The 16,172-nt window shown below is 43.8% G+C and overlaps 1 protein-coding gene across 1 annotated transcript; it reads right to left on the bottom strand.

Moving 5' to 3' along the window:
- Positions 1-10,594: 10,594 nt before the first annotated feature.
- Positions 10,595-14,257, bottom strand: LOC125516845 (putative receptor-like protein kinase At1g80640). The gene is made up of 10 exons (XM_048682142.2): positions 13,645-14,257; positions 12,836-13,009; positions 12,501-12,745; positions 12,282-12,414; positions 12,091-12,154; positions 11,893-11,989; positions 11,680-11,782; positions 11,447-11,565; positions 11,192-11,281; positions 10,595-11,112 (listed from the first exon to the last, which is right to left on the bottom strand). The coding sequence occupies exons 1-10, from the start codon at positions 13,877-13,879 to the stop codon at positions 10,948-10,950; spliced, it is 1,425 nt and encodes a 474-aa protein (XP_048538099.1). The 5' UTR covers positions 13,880-14,257; the 3' UTR covers positions 10,595-10,947.
- Between the last annotated feature and the right edge of the window lie 1,915 nt (positions 14,258-16,172).

Raw genomic sequence — 16,172 nt, 5'->3', positions numbered from 1 at the left:
CTAGCACACGTTCAGCTCGATGACGATCCCCGGACTCTGATCCAGCAAAGTGTCGGGGAAGAGTTCTGTCAGCACGACGGCGTGGTGACGATCTTGATGTACTACCGTCGCAGGGCTTCGCCTAAGCACCGCTACAATATTATCGAGGATTATGGTGGAAGGGGGCACCGCACACGGCTAAGAATATGATCACGTGGATCTACTTGTGTGTCTAGGGGTGCCCCCTGCCCCGGTATATAAAGGAGCAGGGGGAGGTGCGGCCGGCCAGGAGGAGGGCGCGCCAGGAGGAGTCCTACTCCCACCGGGAGTAGGATTCCCCCCCCTTTCCTAGTTGGAATAGGATTCGGGAGGGGGAAAGAGGAGAGAGAGAAGGAAGGGGGGGGGGCGCCGCCCCCCTCTCCTTGTCCTATTCGGACTAGGGGGGAGGGACGCACGGCCCAGCCCTGGCCACCTCTCCTCTCTTCCACTAAAGCCCACTAAGGCCCATATACCTCCCGGGGGAATCCGGTAACCTCCCGGTACTCCGGTAAAATCCCGATTTCACTCGGAACACTTTCGATATCCAAATATAGGCTTCCAATATATCAATCTTTATGTCTCGACCATTTCGAGACTCCTCGTCATGTCCATGATCACATCCGGGACTTCGAACAAACTTCGTACATCAAAATGCATAAACTCATAATATAACTGTCATCAAAACCTTAAGCGTGCGGACCCTATAGGTTCGAGAACAATGTAGACATGACCGAGACACGTCTCCGATCAATAACCAATAGCGGAACCTGGATGCTCATATTGGTTCCCACATATTCTACAAAGATCTTTATCAGTCAGACCGCATAACAACATACGTTGTTCCCTTTGTCATCGGTATGTTACTTGCCCGAGATTCGATCGTCGGTATCTCAATACCTAGTTCAATCTCATTACCGGCAAGTCTCTTTACTCGTTTCGTAATACATCATCTTGTAACTAACTCATTAGTTGCAATGCTTGCAAGGCTTATGTGATGTGCATTACCGAGAGGGCCTAGAGATACCTCTTCGACAATCGGAGTGACAAATCCTAATCTCGAAATACGCCAACCCAACATGTACCTTTGGAGACACCTGTAGAGCTCCTTTATAATCACCCAGTTACGTTGTGACGTTTGGTAGCACATAAAGTGTTCCTCCGGTAAACGGGAGTTGCATAATCTCATAGTCATAGGAACATGTATAAGTCATGAAGAAAGCAATAGCAACATACTAAACGATCGAGTGTTAAGCTAACGGAATGGGTCAAGTCAATCACATCATTCTCCTAATGATGTGATCCCGTTAATCAAATAACAACTCTTTGTCTATGGTTAGGAAACATAACCATCTTTGATTAACGAGCTAGTCAAGTAGAGGAATACTAGTGACGTTTAGTTTGTCTATGTATTCACACAAGTATTATGTTTCCGGTTAATACAATTCTAGCATGAATAATAAACATTTATCATGATATAAGGAAATAAAATAATAACTTTATTATTGCCTCTAGGGCATATTTCCTTTACTTTGTTCTCATACATGGATCATATCTCAGATTTCATGGCCTCAAACCATTTCGCGGAATCTGGGCTCATCATCGCTTCCTCATAGTTCGCAAGTTCGTCATGGTCTAGTAACATGACTTCCCGAACAGGATTACCGTACTACTCTGGTGCGGATCTCACTCTGGTTTACCTACGAGATACGGTAGTAACTTGATCTTAAGTTACATGATCATCATCATTAGCTTCCTCACTAATTGGTGTAGTAATCACAAGAACAGATTTTTATGATGAACTACTTTCCAATAAGGGAGAAGGTATAATTACCTTATCAAGTTCTACTTTCCTCCCACTCACTTCTTTCGAGAGAAACTCCTTCTCTAGAAAGGATCCATTCTTAGCAACGAATTTGCCTTCGGATCTGTGATAGAAGGTGTACCCAACAATTTCGTTTGGGTATCCTATGAAGACATATTTCTCCGATTTGGGTTTGAGCTTATCAGGATGAAACTTTCTCATATAAGCATCACAATCCCAAACTTTAAGAAACGACAACTTTGGTTTCTTGCCAAACTATAGTTCAGATTGTGTCATCTCAACGGACTTAGATGGTGGCCTTTTAAACGTGAATGCAGCTGTCTCTAATGCATAACCCCAAAACGATAGTGGTAGATCGGTAAGAGACATCATAGATTGCACTATATCCAATAAAGTACGGTTATGACGATCGGACACACCATTATGCTGTGGTGTTCCAGGTGGCATGAGTTTGTGAAACTATTCCACATTGTTTTAATTGAAGACCAAACTCGTAACTCAAATATTTGTCTCCGCGATCAGATCGTAGAAACCTTATTTTCTTGTCACGATGATTTTCCACTTCACCCTGAAATTATTTGAACTTTTCAAATGTTTGAGACTTATGTTTCATCAAGTAGATATACTCATATCTGCTCAAATCATCTGTGAAGGTCAGACAATAACGATACCCGCCGCGAGCCTCAACACTCATTGGACTGCATACATCAGTATGTATTATTTCCAATCAAGTTTGTTGCTCGCTCCATTGTTCCGGAGAACGGAGTCTTAGTCATCTCGCCCATGAGGCATGGTTCGCAAGTACCAAGTGATTCATAATCAAGTGGTTCCAAAAATCCATCAGTATGGAGTTTCTTCATGCGCTTTACACCGATATGACCTAAACGGTAGTGCCACAAATAAGTTGCACTATCATTATTAACTTTGCATCTTTTGGCTTCAATATTATGAATATGTGTAACACTACGATCGAGATCCAACGAACTATTTTCATTGGGTGTATGACCATCGAAGGTTTTATTCATGTAAACAGAACAACAATTATTCTCTGATTTTAATGAATAACCGTATTGCAATAAACATGATCAAATCATATTCATGCTCAATGCAAACACCAAATAACACTTATTTAGTTTCAACACTAATCCCGAAAGTATAGGGAGTGTGCGATGATGATCATATCAATCTTGGAACTACTTCCAACACACATCGTCATCTCACCCTTTACTAGTTTCTGTTTATTCTGCAACTCCCATTTTGAGTTACTACTTTTAGCAACTGAACCAGTATCAAATGCCGAGGGGTTGCTATAAACACTAGTAGAGTACACATCAATAACACGTATATCCAATATACCTTTGTTTACCTTGCCATCCTTCTTATCCGCCAAATACTTGGGGCAGTTCCACTTCCAGTGACCAGTCCCTTTGTAGTAGAAGCACTTAGTCTCAGGCTTAGGATCAGACTTGGGCTTCTTCACTTGAGCAGCAACTTGCTTGTCGTTCTTCTTGAAGTTCCCCTTCTTCCCTTTGCCCTTTTCTTGAAACTAGTGGTCTTGTCAACCATCAACACTTGATATTTTCTTGATTTCTACCTTCGTTGATTTCAGCATCACGAAGAGCTTGGGAGTTGTTTCCGTTATCCCTTGCATATTATAGTTCATCACGAAGTTCTACTAACTTTGTGATGGTGACTAGAGAATTCTGTCAATCACTATCTTATCTGGAAGATTAACTCCCACTTGATTCAAGCGATTGTAGTACCCAGACAATCTGAGCACATGCTCACTAGTTGAGCGATTCTCCTCCATCTTTTAGCTATAGAACTTGTTGGAGACTTCATATCTCTCAACTCGGGTATTTGCTTGAAATATTAACTTCAACTCCTGGAACATCTCATATGGTCCATGACGTTCAAAACATCTTTGAAGTCCCGATTCTAAGCCATTAAGCATGGTGCACTAAACTATCAAGTAGTCATCATATTGAGCTAGCCAAACGTTCATAACGTCTGCATCTGCTCCTGCAATAGGTCTGTCACCTAGCGGTGCATCAAGGACATAATTCTTCTGTGCAGCAATGAGGATAAACCTCGGATCATGGATCCAATCCGCATCATTGCTACTAACATCTTTCAACACAATTTTCACTAGGAACATATCAAAATAAACACAGGGAAACAACAACGCGAGCTATTGATCTACAACATAATTTGCAAAATACTACCAGGACTAAGTTCATGATAAATTTAAGTTCAATTAATCATATTACTTAAGAACTCCCACTTAGATAGACATCCCTCCAATCATCTAAGTGATCACGTGATCCAAATCAACTAAACCATAACCGATCATCACGTGAAATGGAGTAGTTTTCAATGGTGAACATCGCTATGTTGATCATATCTACTATATGATTCACGCTCGACCTTTCGGTCTCAGTGTTCTGAGGCCATATCTGCATATGCTAGGCTCGTCAAGTTTAACCTGAGTATTCTGCGTGTGCAAAACTGGCTTGCACCCGTTGTAGATGGACGTAGAGCTTATCACACCCGATCATCACGTGGTGTATGGGCACGACGAACTTTGGCAACGGTGCATACTCAGGGAGAACACTTTTTATCTTGAAATTTAGTGAGAGATCATCTTATAATGCTACCGTCAATCAAAGCAAGATAAGATGCATAAAAGATAAACATCACATGCAATCAATATAAGTGATATGATATGGCCATCATCATCTTGTGCTTGTGATCTCCATCTCCGAAGCACCATCATGATCACCATCGTCACCGGCGCGACACCTTGATCTCCATCGTAGCATCGTTGTCGTCTCGCCAATCTTATGTTTCTACGACTATCGCTACCGCTTAGTGATAAAGTAAAGCATTACAGGGCGATTGCATTGCATACAATAAAGCGACAACCATATGGCTCCTGCCAGTTGCCGATAACTTGGTTACAAAACATGATCATCTCATACAATAAAATTTAGCATCATGCCTTGACCATATCACATCACAACATGCCCTGCAAAAACAAGTTAGACGTCCTCTACTTTGTTTGTTGCAAGTTTTACGTGGCTGCTACGGGCTTAAGCAAGAACCAATCTTACCTACGCATCAAAACCACAACGATAGTTTGTCAAGTTGGTGCTATTTTAACCTTCGCAAGGACCGGGCGTAGCCACACTCGGTTCAACTAAAATTGGAGAAACTGACACCCGCCAGCCACTTGTGTGCAAAGCACGGCGGTAGAACCAGTCTCGCGTAAGCGTACGTGTAATGTCGGTCTGGGCCACTTCATCCAACAATACCGCCGAACCAAAGTATGACATGCTGGTAAGAAGTATGACTTATATCGCCCACAACTCACTTGTGTTCTACTCGTGCATATAACATCAAACCATAAAACCTAGGCTCGGATGCCACTGTTGGGGAACGTAGTAATTTCAAAAAATTTCCTACGCACACGCAAGATCATGGTGATGCATAGCAACGAGAGGGGAGAGTGTTGTCTACGTACCCTCGTAGATCGAAGCGGAAGCGTTGACACAATGTAGAGGAAGTAGTCGTACGTCTTCTCGGTCCAACCGATCCAAGCACCGTTACTCCGGCACCTCCGAGTTCTTGGCACACGTTCAGCTCGATGACGCTCCCCGGGCTCCGATCCAGCAAAGCTTCGGGGAGGAGTTCCGTCAGCATGACGGCGTGGTGACAATCTTGATGTTCAACCGTCGCAGGGCTTCGCCTAAGCACTGCTACAATATGACCGAGGTGGAATATGGTGGAGGGGGCACCGCACACGGCTAAGGAACGATCACGTAAATCAACTTGTGTGTTCTAGGGTGCCCCCCTGCCCCCGTATATAAAGGAGCCAAGGGGAGGGGGCGGCCGGCCAAGGAGGGGGCGCCAAGGGGGAGTCCTACTCCCACCGGGAGTAGGACTCCCTTCTTTCCTAGTTGGAGAAGGAGAAGTGGGAAAGAGGAGGAAGAGGGAAAGGAAAGGGGGGGCGCCGCTCCCCTCTCCTTGTCCTATTCGGACTAGGGAGGGGAGGGGCGCGCGGCCACCTCTTGCCTCCTTTCCTATTCTCCCTTAGGGCCCATGTAGGCCCAATAACCCCCAGGGGGGTTCCGGTAACCCCCCGGTACTCCGGTAAAATCCCGATTTCACCCGGAACGATTCCGATATCCAAATATAGGCTTCCAATATATCGATATTTATGTCTCGACCATTTCGAGACTCCTCGTCATGTCCATGATCATATCCGGGACTCCGAACAACCTTCGGTACATCAAAATACATAAACTCATAATGAAACTGTCATCGTAACGTTAAGCGTGCGGACCCTACGGTTTGAGAACAATGTAGACATGACCAAGACACGTCTCCGGTCAATAACCAATAGCGGAACCTGGATGCTCATATTGGTTCCTACATATTCTACGAAGATCTTTATCGGTCAGACCGCATAACAACATATGTTGTTCCCTTTGTCATCGGTATGTTACTTGCCCGAGATTCGATCGTCGGTATCTCAATACCTAGTTCAATCTCGTTACCGGCAAGTCTCTTTACTCGTTCCATAATACATCATCTCACAACTAACTCATTAGTTGCAATGCTTGTAAGGCTTATGTGATGTGCATTACCGAGAGGGCCCAGAGATACCTCTCCGACAATCGGAGTGACAAATCCTAATCTCGAAATACGCCAACCCAACATGTACCTTTGGAGACACCTGTAGAGCACCTTTATAATCATCCAGTTACATTGTGACGTTTGGTAGCACACAAAGTGTTCCTCCGGCAAACGGGAGTTGCATAATCTCATAGTCATAGGAACATGTATAAGTCATGAAAAAAGCAATAACAACGTACTAAACGATCGGGTGCTAAGCTAATGGAATGGGTCATGTCAATCAGATCATTCACCTAATGATGTGATCCCGTTAATCAAATAACAACTCTTTGTCCATGGTTAGGAAACATAACCATCTTTGATTAACGAGCTAGTCAAGTAGAGGCATACTAGTGACACTCTGTTTGTCTATGTATTCACACATATATTATGTTTCCGGTTAATACAATTCTAGCATGAATAATAAACATTTATCATGATATAAGGAAATAAATAATAACTTTATTATTGCCTCTAGGGCATATTTCCTTCAACAAGGCCACTATGAAGAATACATTTTGCATCTATACAAGGCCACTAACTCTAATCGAGGCAAAACTTAATGATGTTTCCTCGTACTACCAACTTGTTTAATACTTGAATGCATGTAGTCATAATGACACTGTGCTACTTCCTTTTCATTCTTTCACTGCATGCATGTGGGCGTATTAATGATCCTGGTTAACGAAAAGAAAAGTGGGATGACAAAACAATCATTAAATTTTACCTAGGTACCTGTAATTTGAGTTTGTGGCCTTGTATAAGGGAATGGAGGGAGTACAAAAAATATATAGTGAAAACCAAAATAAACATAAGAAAAAAAGAAATAAGAAAAAATAACAAATAAATAAAAAAGAAAGCAAAGAAAACGATGAGAAACGAGAAAGAAAGAAACAAACCGAGGAAAACAGGAAAACCCAAGTGAACTTAAGTGGCTCCTTAAAACTTATGGCGTTAGTCCATTTTGCATGTATTAGTCTTCTGTGATTTTATACCGTAGTTTTCGAGGAATGTTAGAGGGTGCTTGGATCCAAGGGACTATTTTTAGTCTGACTAAAAATAGTCTCTTTTAGAGGTTAAAGTTCTAAGCACCCCTGACTAAAGAGAAGCTACGACTAGTCTTGAGGCTAAAATTTTTTAGTCATAGGAAACCTACTAAAATATGTATTAGCCCTCTCTCTCCTCATTTAATTTCTCTCCTTTAATACATGCGAGTTCTGGATTGGAGGGTTTGGAGAATAATAAATGCTCAATAACTTGATTTTAGTCTCTTTAGTATTTGGATCCAAGCATGGATGAGGCTAGCAAATTTTAGTCTCACTACTTTTAGTCATGGGACTAAAACATATCCAAGCACCCTCTTAGTATACAGAAGGTCGAGCTAGAGATGACTTCGAATGTCATTGATGTACTCCCTCCATTTTTATATATAAGGCCACAAACTCAGACTACAGGTACCAATGTAAATTTTAATGTGTGCTTTGCAAGTCAGCTTTTCTTTTCGTTTACTGAGACTATTAACACGCCACATGCATGCAAGAAAACTGAGTGAAGGAAGTAGCTGATTGTCATTATGACTGCATGCATATAAGTATTAAACATGCATTAATTTTGCCTTGATTACTGTTGATGGCCTTGTATAGATGCAAAATGTATATTCCATAGTGGCCTTGTATAAGTAAATGGAGGGAGTAACTTTTAATTTTATCAGTGACCTTTGTTGTCCACGTGTGTTTCAATTTGTCTGGTATGTTGTATTCCCGTTAGTTAATCAATAAAGGTCAACCGATTGCTCGGGAAAAAAACATAGAAGTGATAGTTGCATGACTTAGAAGATAAGTTGCAAAATACCGGCTACTTCTCCTTGTTTTCCATTGATTTCCCTCGCTTTCGGGTTGTCGATCCGGTGCAAGAAAGCAAGAAGTATAATAATCAATATCATTGACGGCGGGGTCTCAATGATTTAAGCCATGACGAATAAATTGAAGATCCCCAGCTTCGATCCATGCTAGTGTGGTTGTGATAGCCGTGCTAGAGCCTATGGTTTTTGGATTTCCTTTGTCCGATCCGACGATAAAGCAAGCAAAGTGCAGTAGTTTGTCACCCTACCATGCAAGGGTTTATGATGTTTTGGCTTTTCGGTGTTTCTTCATTTGAGGCTTTTGTGAATGTGGAGATACAAAAGGAAAAATAAAGAAGACGAGTTTATTTTAGGATCTTTGTTGCCACAGTGTCTTATTGTCATCAACTCACCGAACCATTCTTAGGTTATCAAAAAGTTTGATTGTTTCTCAAAGTTTTCTTAAAAAAAGATAATATAAAGTTCTTATATTTCTTTACAGAGGGAGTACTTCCTATAAGTTGCTACCTTTTTATTGTTCTTCTACAAAAAAAAGAGATACTTCATATAAGTTACTACTCCCTTCGATCCATATTAATGTCGCTGATTTAGTACAAAGTCGAGGGAGTACATTTTTCTTGTTTATTGCAACAACAATAAGTACTTAATAGATTCATAACTAGAGCCTGCGCAATTTTTCTACTTCTGCAACCACCTTCCCTTAAAGATCAACATCGTCATCACGACTGACCTGTTCCAATTCATTTCTAGCAGATGTGCAATAGTATTTTTGATAATCAGCAGATGTGCAAATGTGCAATAGTATGCACTACCATGCTGGTGTTCCAACTAATATTTACAAACTTGAGCTCTGGAAAACCTTGTACTGCCTACACCGTTTGATTCTTGAGACATCAACGATGATCCATGCAAAGACGTCGAAAAAAGCTGGTCACGCACGCAAATGCCTACACTAACTGAATAAAGCTTGCTCTTTCTCAAGTACCAATAAATTAAAGAAAAAATAAGTAACCAAGGCTTGCAATCCTCAACCAAATGCAAGTACTTGGCTGAACTTCAACACTAGGCATGCATGATTTCCACATCTTACAGCTAAGCAAGAAGCTAGCATTTCCCTTTGCTTTCGGCACTTGAGGTTGTTGAAGTAAAAGAAGAAAGAAATGTTGAACTAAAGGTACTAGTGGGGTACATAATGATCACCCAACCATTTCAAAGACTTCTTTCAATGCGCAATCTGTTTTAAACACCCGACTACCACAAAAGTGTACACCGCTCATGTATGCAACATGGCACCTTCCATTAGTGAAATACCGCAATCTGTCGCGAGCACATTGTCCTCATGGAGGTTTAAGCGAGAAAAAGTATGAGAGAAATATTAGCTGTCAAAACAATAAAAGAAGGAGCTTTATGGAACCTAGCATGAACCCCACTCACCCACTCAGCTTTTCAGGTTAGAGTGATTGATACAGTATATTCCAGTGAAAGACCTGGGGAGACTACTGTACTGCCCCCTCACACATTCAGCTTAAGAACACAGCAACACTGTTGCATTATTCCACTGCTACTTGCTAAAGCTAGTATGAATGTGTGACCCTCCAGCTTCTAAATGAGAATCCATCCCATATACAATCAGACATGCATACCCCCAGCGCGCTTTTTCGTACGGCCTATGAGTCTATGACGAAGCAACCGTATGATAAGATCTTAATTTCCTACCTAATGCGCACATGATCGGGTCTCCTCTTGCCGCCACTGTTTCCCACAGCTCAACCAACCTTGTAAGATTCACTTGCTTAAGAAAAATCTCTTTCTAAGATTCTCAAGAGTCCATGTACATGTCACATATACTGTTCAGAAAGCGGACCGCTAGCAGCCGTCGCACCTAATTAACAATGAAGTTTTGTCTAATCCGGTGGCTAAGTGCCAACCCAAAGAAGAAGTCTTCACAAATCTCTGTCTGAGATGACAGGTCTCGTTGGAAAAAGAAGCATTTATATTGCAACTTGTACAGAATGCATTTCTAACAAGTTATTTGATAGTAGGTTCCTACAAAGTACAAACAAGAGTGTGAACAAGGGTAACAAAGAACTCCCTGAGCCACTCAACCGATCTCATGGCTCATTCTTCAAACGCCAACTCGAGACGGTTTAACGAGCTCAAAGCATCAAGCAAGCATTAGAAACTAGGTACTTTACAGATAACAAGATGCAGCACGCTGACTGGGGCAAGTATTTCTTTCATTGCATGAAAATCTTCAAATCTATACAGCGGTGTTCAGAGCCAAAGAAAAAGAATAGGACGGGGAAAAATTACAGATGAACTCTTTATACAGCGAGGAAGATCAGGTGTGTGGTCCTCTTCTTTGCGAACCCGAAAACTCTATCAACTCAACCAACAAGTATGTGTAGGTCTCACAAGGTTGGGGAACACATCATCAGACAAGCACCAAGAAAGGCAACTGGAGCAAGAAACCATAACCTGCACTCAACATCACAGGCTATCTGAACTATTTGGACGATGTGAGCCCACTGAATCGCCACATTTGGATTGTACCCCTCATTTTTATTTCTCAGCACAGAGATTGATTTTGTGTCGCGCAAGGCGACTCCGGGTTGATCCTCAGCGACCCTCCAAGGTCCATGGGTACCAGGGGAATCAGAGAGTGGAGAACATCTGTGATCAGTGGCCTGTAGCTTGGTTCCGGCTGCACGCAGAGCACAGCCACTGCAGCAACCTGAAAGGTAGCGAAGTAGTTGTGATGACAGATGTAAATAAAGAAACAATTATGAGTTAATTTCAGTGACGGGTAGTACTTGGTACAAGTGCTTCCGATCCATCGTGTCCCTGATCACAGGGTCGATTATGGTAGGGAGCTTGGATCTGTCAATCAGCTGGGGCATGGCCTGAATTTAAACCCAAATATGTCAGATGCTAATGAAATTAGGCGAATGGAATTATCTGCCAAATTCAGGCGGTGAATAATTGAAGTGTTCTAGCGAATTTCCGCACTGTTTAACTGGATCAATTCTAGCTAATTTCAAAACGTCACATATCAGAATAGTGTGTACCCATGTAACAATTGACTGGCACTGAGATGGTGCCATCTTCTCAACTGGCCTCCTGCCCAAAAGAAGCTCAAGAAGTACTACTCCAAATGCATATACATCGCTCTTCTCGGTCAACTTCCCTGAATTCAGTGTGGTTACACGTAATTAGAGTAGAACATCGTCCTTGTAAACAAGGTTTAGTCTACAAAGAGAATCACAGACTGGGGCATAAGAAAAAAGAGGGCATAACATACCATCTAGTAAGTACTCAGGGGCAACATAGCCCAAAGTACCGGAAAGCTTCAGATTCCCTTTGCTGCGATTTCCACTTGTCACTGCAAGGCCAAAATCTGAAATCTGCACACCGACAGAGGATTAATGAACTGTTTTGTTTTTCCTTTTGAGTGATATGAGTTATGGTCAATAATACTATTTTAATTGACCAGAACTAAAATAAGCAGTCATACCTTTGCATTAAAATCTGAATCCAAAAGTATGTTAGACGACTTCAGATCCCTATGGATAATTGGTGGATTGCAGTGTTCGTGAAGATACTCCAATCCCCTGGTTAGTGTAGTTTACCGATGCATATTATGATAACCAATCGTATGCATATAAATAATGCACTTAATCACAAGAATGAAGGAAAGCACAAGATGGGGTACCTTGCTGTATCAAGAGCAATCTTCATCCGAATGTGCCAGCTTAGAGCTGATCCATGTGATGGTCCTAGATGCAACCACACAGATTAAAAAATATTATCAATACTTCTTACCTATCCAACTTCACAGCTCGATATAATTTCCATTTTTTTCAGACAAGAAACTCGAGATAATTTAATGGGAGTGTATACTACCATGAAGTTGTGTTTCCAGTGATCCATTCACCATCAGCTCATAAACAATGAAGCGGTTCTCCTGATGAATGCAGAAGCCCACAAGGGACACTATATTCGAATGCTGAATCCTCTGAAGCAAATCCAGCTCATTCTGCCAAATCAACAACAATCAAAACATTTTCAGCAAGACCAGACAACAATCTGAAAACAACTAGTATTGTAGAACACAATCATCACCTCGAATTCTTTCTCATACTCCTGTCCCTCGCACCCCAGCCTCTTCACCGCAGCGACAAACCCTCCATCAAAACTGGCCTTATACACGCACCCGAATCCACCGACCCCGAGCACATTGCTCTCACTGAAATTGCCCGTCGCTGCCTCCAGCGACGCGTACTCCATCATCGCCACAAGGCCCTTCTTGGTAGCCTTGAATGAGTTGAACCTGTTCAAGATTGGCACCAATGCTATCCTTTGGGTATCTGCACAAATGCAAACACATCAGTAGCTAACTCACTTACTGCTTGGATACATCAGAACCAATTAACACGGAGCAAGAAGAGTATCAAGACCTGTGCTTTGGGTGTCCTTGAAGTCGTCTGGTGCTCGGCGATATCGCCGCCACGCGATGCAGGCGAAAAGCACGGCGAGGACGATCATCACCCCGGCGATGGAGGCGAGGACGACGGCGATGATAATCTGCCTGCGCAAATGTTGGTGCGTTTCCTCCGCTTCCACTGTGAGCACTGCAACACGGAGGCAAATGGAGGGTGGTGGTTAGGCACTTGGGGTGTTTGGTTGGGCGTTGGCAAAGATCAACCTTTTCGAAGAGTAAAAATTGGAGCACCCCAAAGCCAAACCTTCTTTTGCCATTAAGTCCGAAAGAAACAGCAACACTTTAATTGAATTTAATGCAGCGATCTTAGCAGGATCCTTGCGTCGCTTCCCCTCAGATTTTGACAAGTTTTATGAGCACAAAATGCAGTACTGGTAGTAGTAGTGATTTTTCCCAGCATTCCGAAAGAAAGAACTGTGCGCTCGGATTAAGTTTGCACTGAAATTCACGGAAAAGATTCCTTTGCTCAAAGCTGGGGACAAATGATCCCAAGATAAGATGCACTTTTTCCCCACCATTCCCAATGAACCAAAATGGCTTCCCCACCAAATCAGCACTGAAATTTCTGAAATAAGGACGAAGCAGGCAAGAGAATGTTTCCCCAAATTTGAAATTTTGGCAAGAGGCCATCCACAGGCGAGCAAATGCGGCAGCACAGGGCCAGAATCAAGGGCCCAGAAAAACAACGCTGTTGCAAGAAGACAATGAACACGGGGGTGAAAAGAAAAGGCGTTGATCCAGCTGCACTGCTGGCTGCCGACCTACCAAAGGGAGCAGGCGCCGCGGCCGCCGGAGGAGCAGCGACGCTGCCGTTCGAGGAGGCGAGGTCGCCGACGGCCGTGGACGCGGCCGCAGCCGCCGGAGAGGAAGCCATGGGCGGCGGAGCCCCTCCTCCATTGGCCGCGAGCGGGCAGCAGAGCAGCGGCAGCAAGAAGATGACGAAGAGGTAGAAGGTGGAGGGGGCCAGGAGCGGCAATGGAGACGCCGGCATTGACCGCATCCTTCCTGGTATCCCACTCTCCCCCGGCGGGCCGGCCTCTGTCTTCTCTCCTTCTTTCTCAGCCTCTCTCAGCTTCTCTCTCTCTACTCCTGGGCTGGTGCTGGTCCTGGGGAGGAGACAATGGCGACAACAAGAACACAAGAGCCAGTGCCGGTCTGACAAGATACCATCCCAGTCAGGGCATCCAAAGAAGTGAAAAAAAGGAGCCGCGGCCGCGGCAGTTGGAGTGGCCTTGTCCTCTTCCCCCCCTCCCCCGCCCTGAGATTCTTGTGTGCACTCCTCCAATGGCTTGCCCGCCCGGCTTATACTAGTCGCTGTTACCGCTCGACCGATCCTTCCGTCTCCCTTTTCTATCCCAAATCGTACTGCCGCCCTCTCTCTTGATCTCCTGGATCAGCGAGAGGGAAACGGGGCCAGGACCGGGGAGAGGGAGAGGGAGAGGGATGCGGTGCACGACTGCACTGACAGCACGGTGCGGAGGGGGGGAGGGGGACGGGTTGTTGATGGGGCGGAGGCCAGCGGGGTCATGTGGCAGTTGCGGAAAGGCGCTGCTGGCTCCGGATTAGCGGGGTGGTCATGCGCGAGATGCGTCCCTCCCATTGATGCTGTGGTGGACTGGTGGTACACCCTACACCGGCCGGCTTCAAACCTTGGTGTTGCTCCGTGATTCCCTCCTCCGGTGTGGTGCGGTGCGGCGACGGCCCCGCGTCGGTACAGTGCTCGTTTGGAACGGACAGACGCCTTTGATTCCGTGTACAGGAACCGATTTTCATTTAATCCGTCGATTGATTGATCTGCAGAAACGGGGTTGTTAGCACTCCGGACATGAAGTCAAATGGGGTTAGCCCAAGGATATTGATTCGGCGCTGAACAGTTCGTCTGGGACGAGGCAGACGTTTCAGCCGTCTCGCCTCACCTGCCACCCCTACTAGGCTACTACTACGCCTTAAATCACAAGGTTTTAGATCGAGTGTCAGGCATGTCACACAAAAACAGCTTGATGGTTATCTTATGTGGAAGAGCTTTAACTTTGGGGAAATGGTGAGGAATGACATGCGTGATAATGACTAGTACAAGGTTTGTTACGAGATTACAACAAGCTAACAACAATTAGTTGTATAAAATATCTTGTGGTTAGCTAACCAACCCTTTCACTAATAACCCTACCGCTGAAGGTATAGCAGCACTGAGACGCCTGGAATTTTTTGGAGAGATTGGGATGTTCACCAACAATGGCCGAATCTTTTTTTTTTTGCGGATAAACTTATAATACTCAAGCATCAAACGTACAATCCTGCTTACACAAATAAATCGATGAGCTCTTGGGGTCCTGATCCCAACCAGATAATAGTTTTACTCTCAGTTCTAGCAAAACTAGCTAAAAAATCACTAACTAAATTTTGACCACGCTTGATATGAACAATACTAGTCGTTTGAAGAAACTTCATAGCATTACTATACCTTCCCTATTCATTACGGGGTGGTTATTTGCCAGTACAGGTTTAGCTTATGAGGTGTTTGAAAGTCCTAGGCCAAACGAGTATTTCACAGAAAGCCGGCAAGGAATTCCGTTAATAACCGACCGTTAAGTACTTTATCTCTGCCACCAAAGACGCGTAGATTGATCTGTCAATGTCCTTGTCCTTCAACATATTCACTGCTATAAGTGAATCCATCCCGATACAAACTGGAAGTTCCGTCCGCTGAATAGCAATGGATGAACCCTCCACGCAAGCGCATAATTCTGCTTCAAGGGCATCTCGGCATGAAAATAACTCCCTGCAAGATGAATAAATAATGCTGCTTAGATTATCGCTAAGCACCATACCAGCACCAGCCCTACCATCATTAGTCCAGAAACCATTCGTATTGAGCTTCACCCAACCCTCAGGAGGAGGAAGCCACTTAACGGGAGGCACAATTCTTGATATTTCATGTGGCCTATTTACCGCTGGATCATAAGATATCACCGCTTTACCTTTCACCGGATCACAATTAGAATTTTGAGCTATAGCAATTAACGACTCAAGGTAGCTGCATAAATACTGGCGTGAAGCATCCATCGGTGCTGGAATTTTATTATGTACCAACTCATTCCGATTATGCCAACATCTCCATAATGTGAATAATAACATAGCTCGATCAATATCTCCCAAAGGATACAAAACCTCCAGCAGCCATTCTACACCCGTGTTAGACACCTTCTTTAATTTCAATAGGCGCCAGACCTCACTCATGCATTCCTAGAGTTGCGCTGCAAGTGGACATCGACACAGGGCATGAAAATTGTCTT

The sequence above is a fragment of the Triticum urartu genome, chromosome 6A (genome assembly GCF_056163025.1).
Source record: "Triticum urartu cultivar PI428250 chromosome 6A, HENAU_Tu73, whole genome shotgun sequence".
NCBI lineage: Eukaryota > Viridiplantae > Streptophyta > Magnoliopsida > Poales > Poaceae > Triticum > Triticum urartu.
The sequence above is the reverse complement of the archived record's forward strand: the minus strand, read 5'-3'. Positions and strand labels throughout refer to the sequence as shown.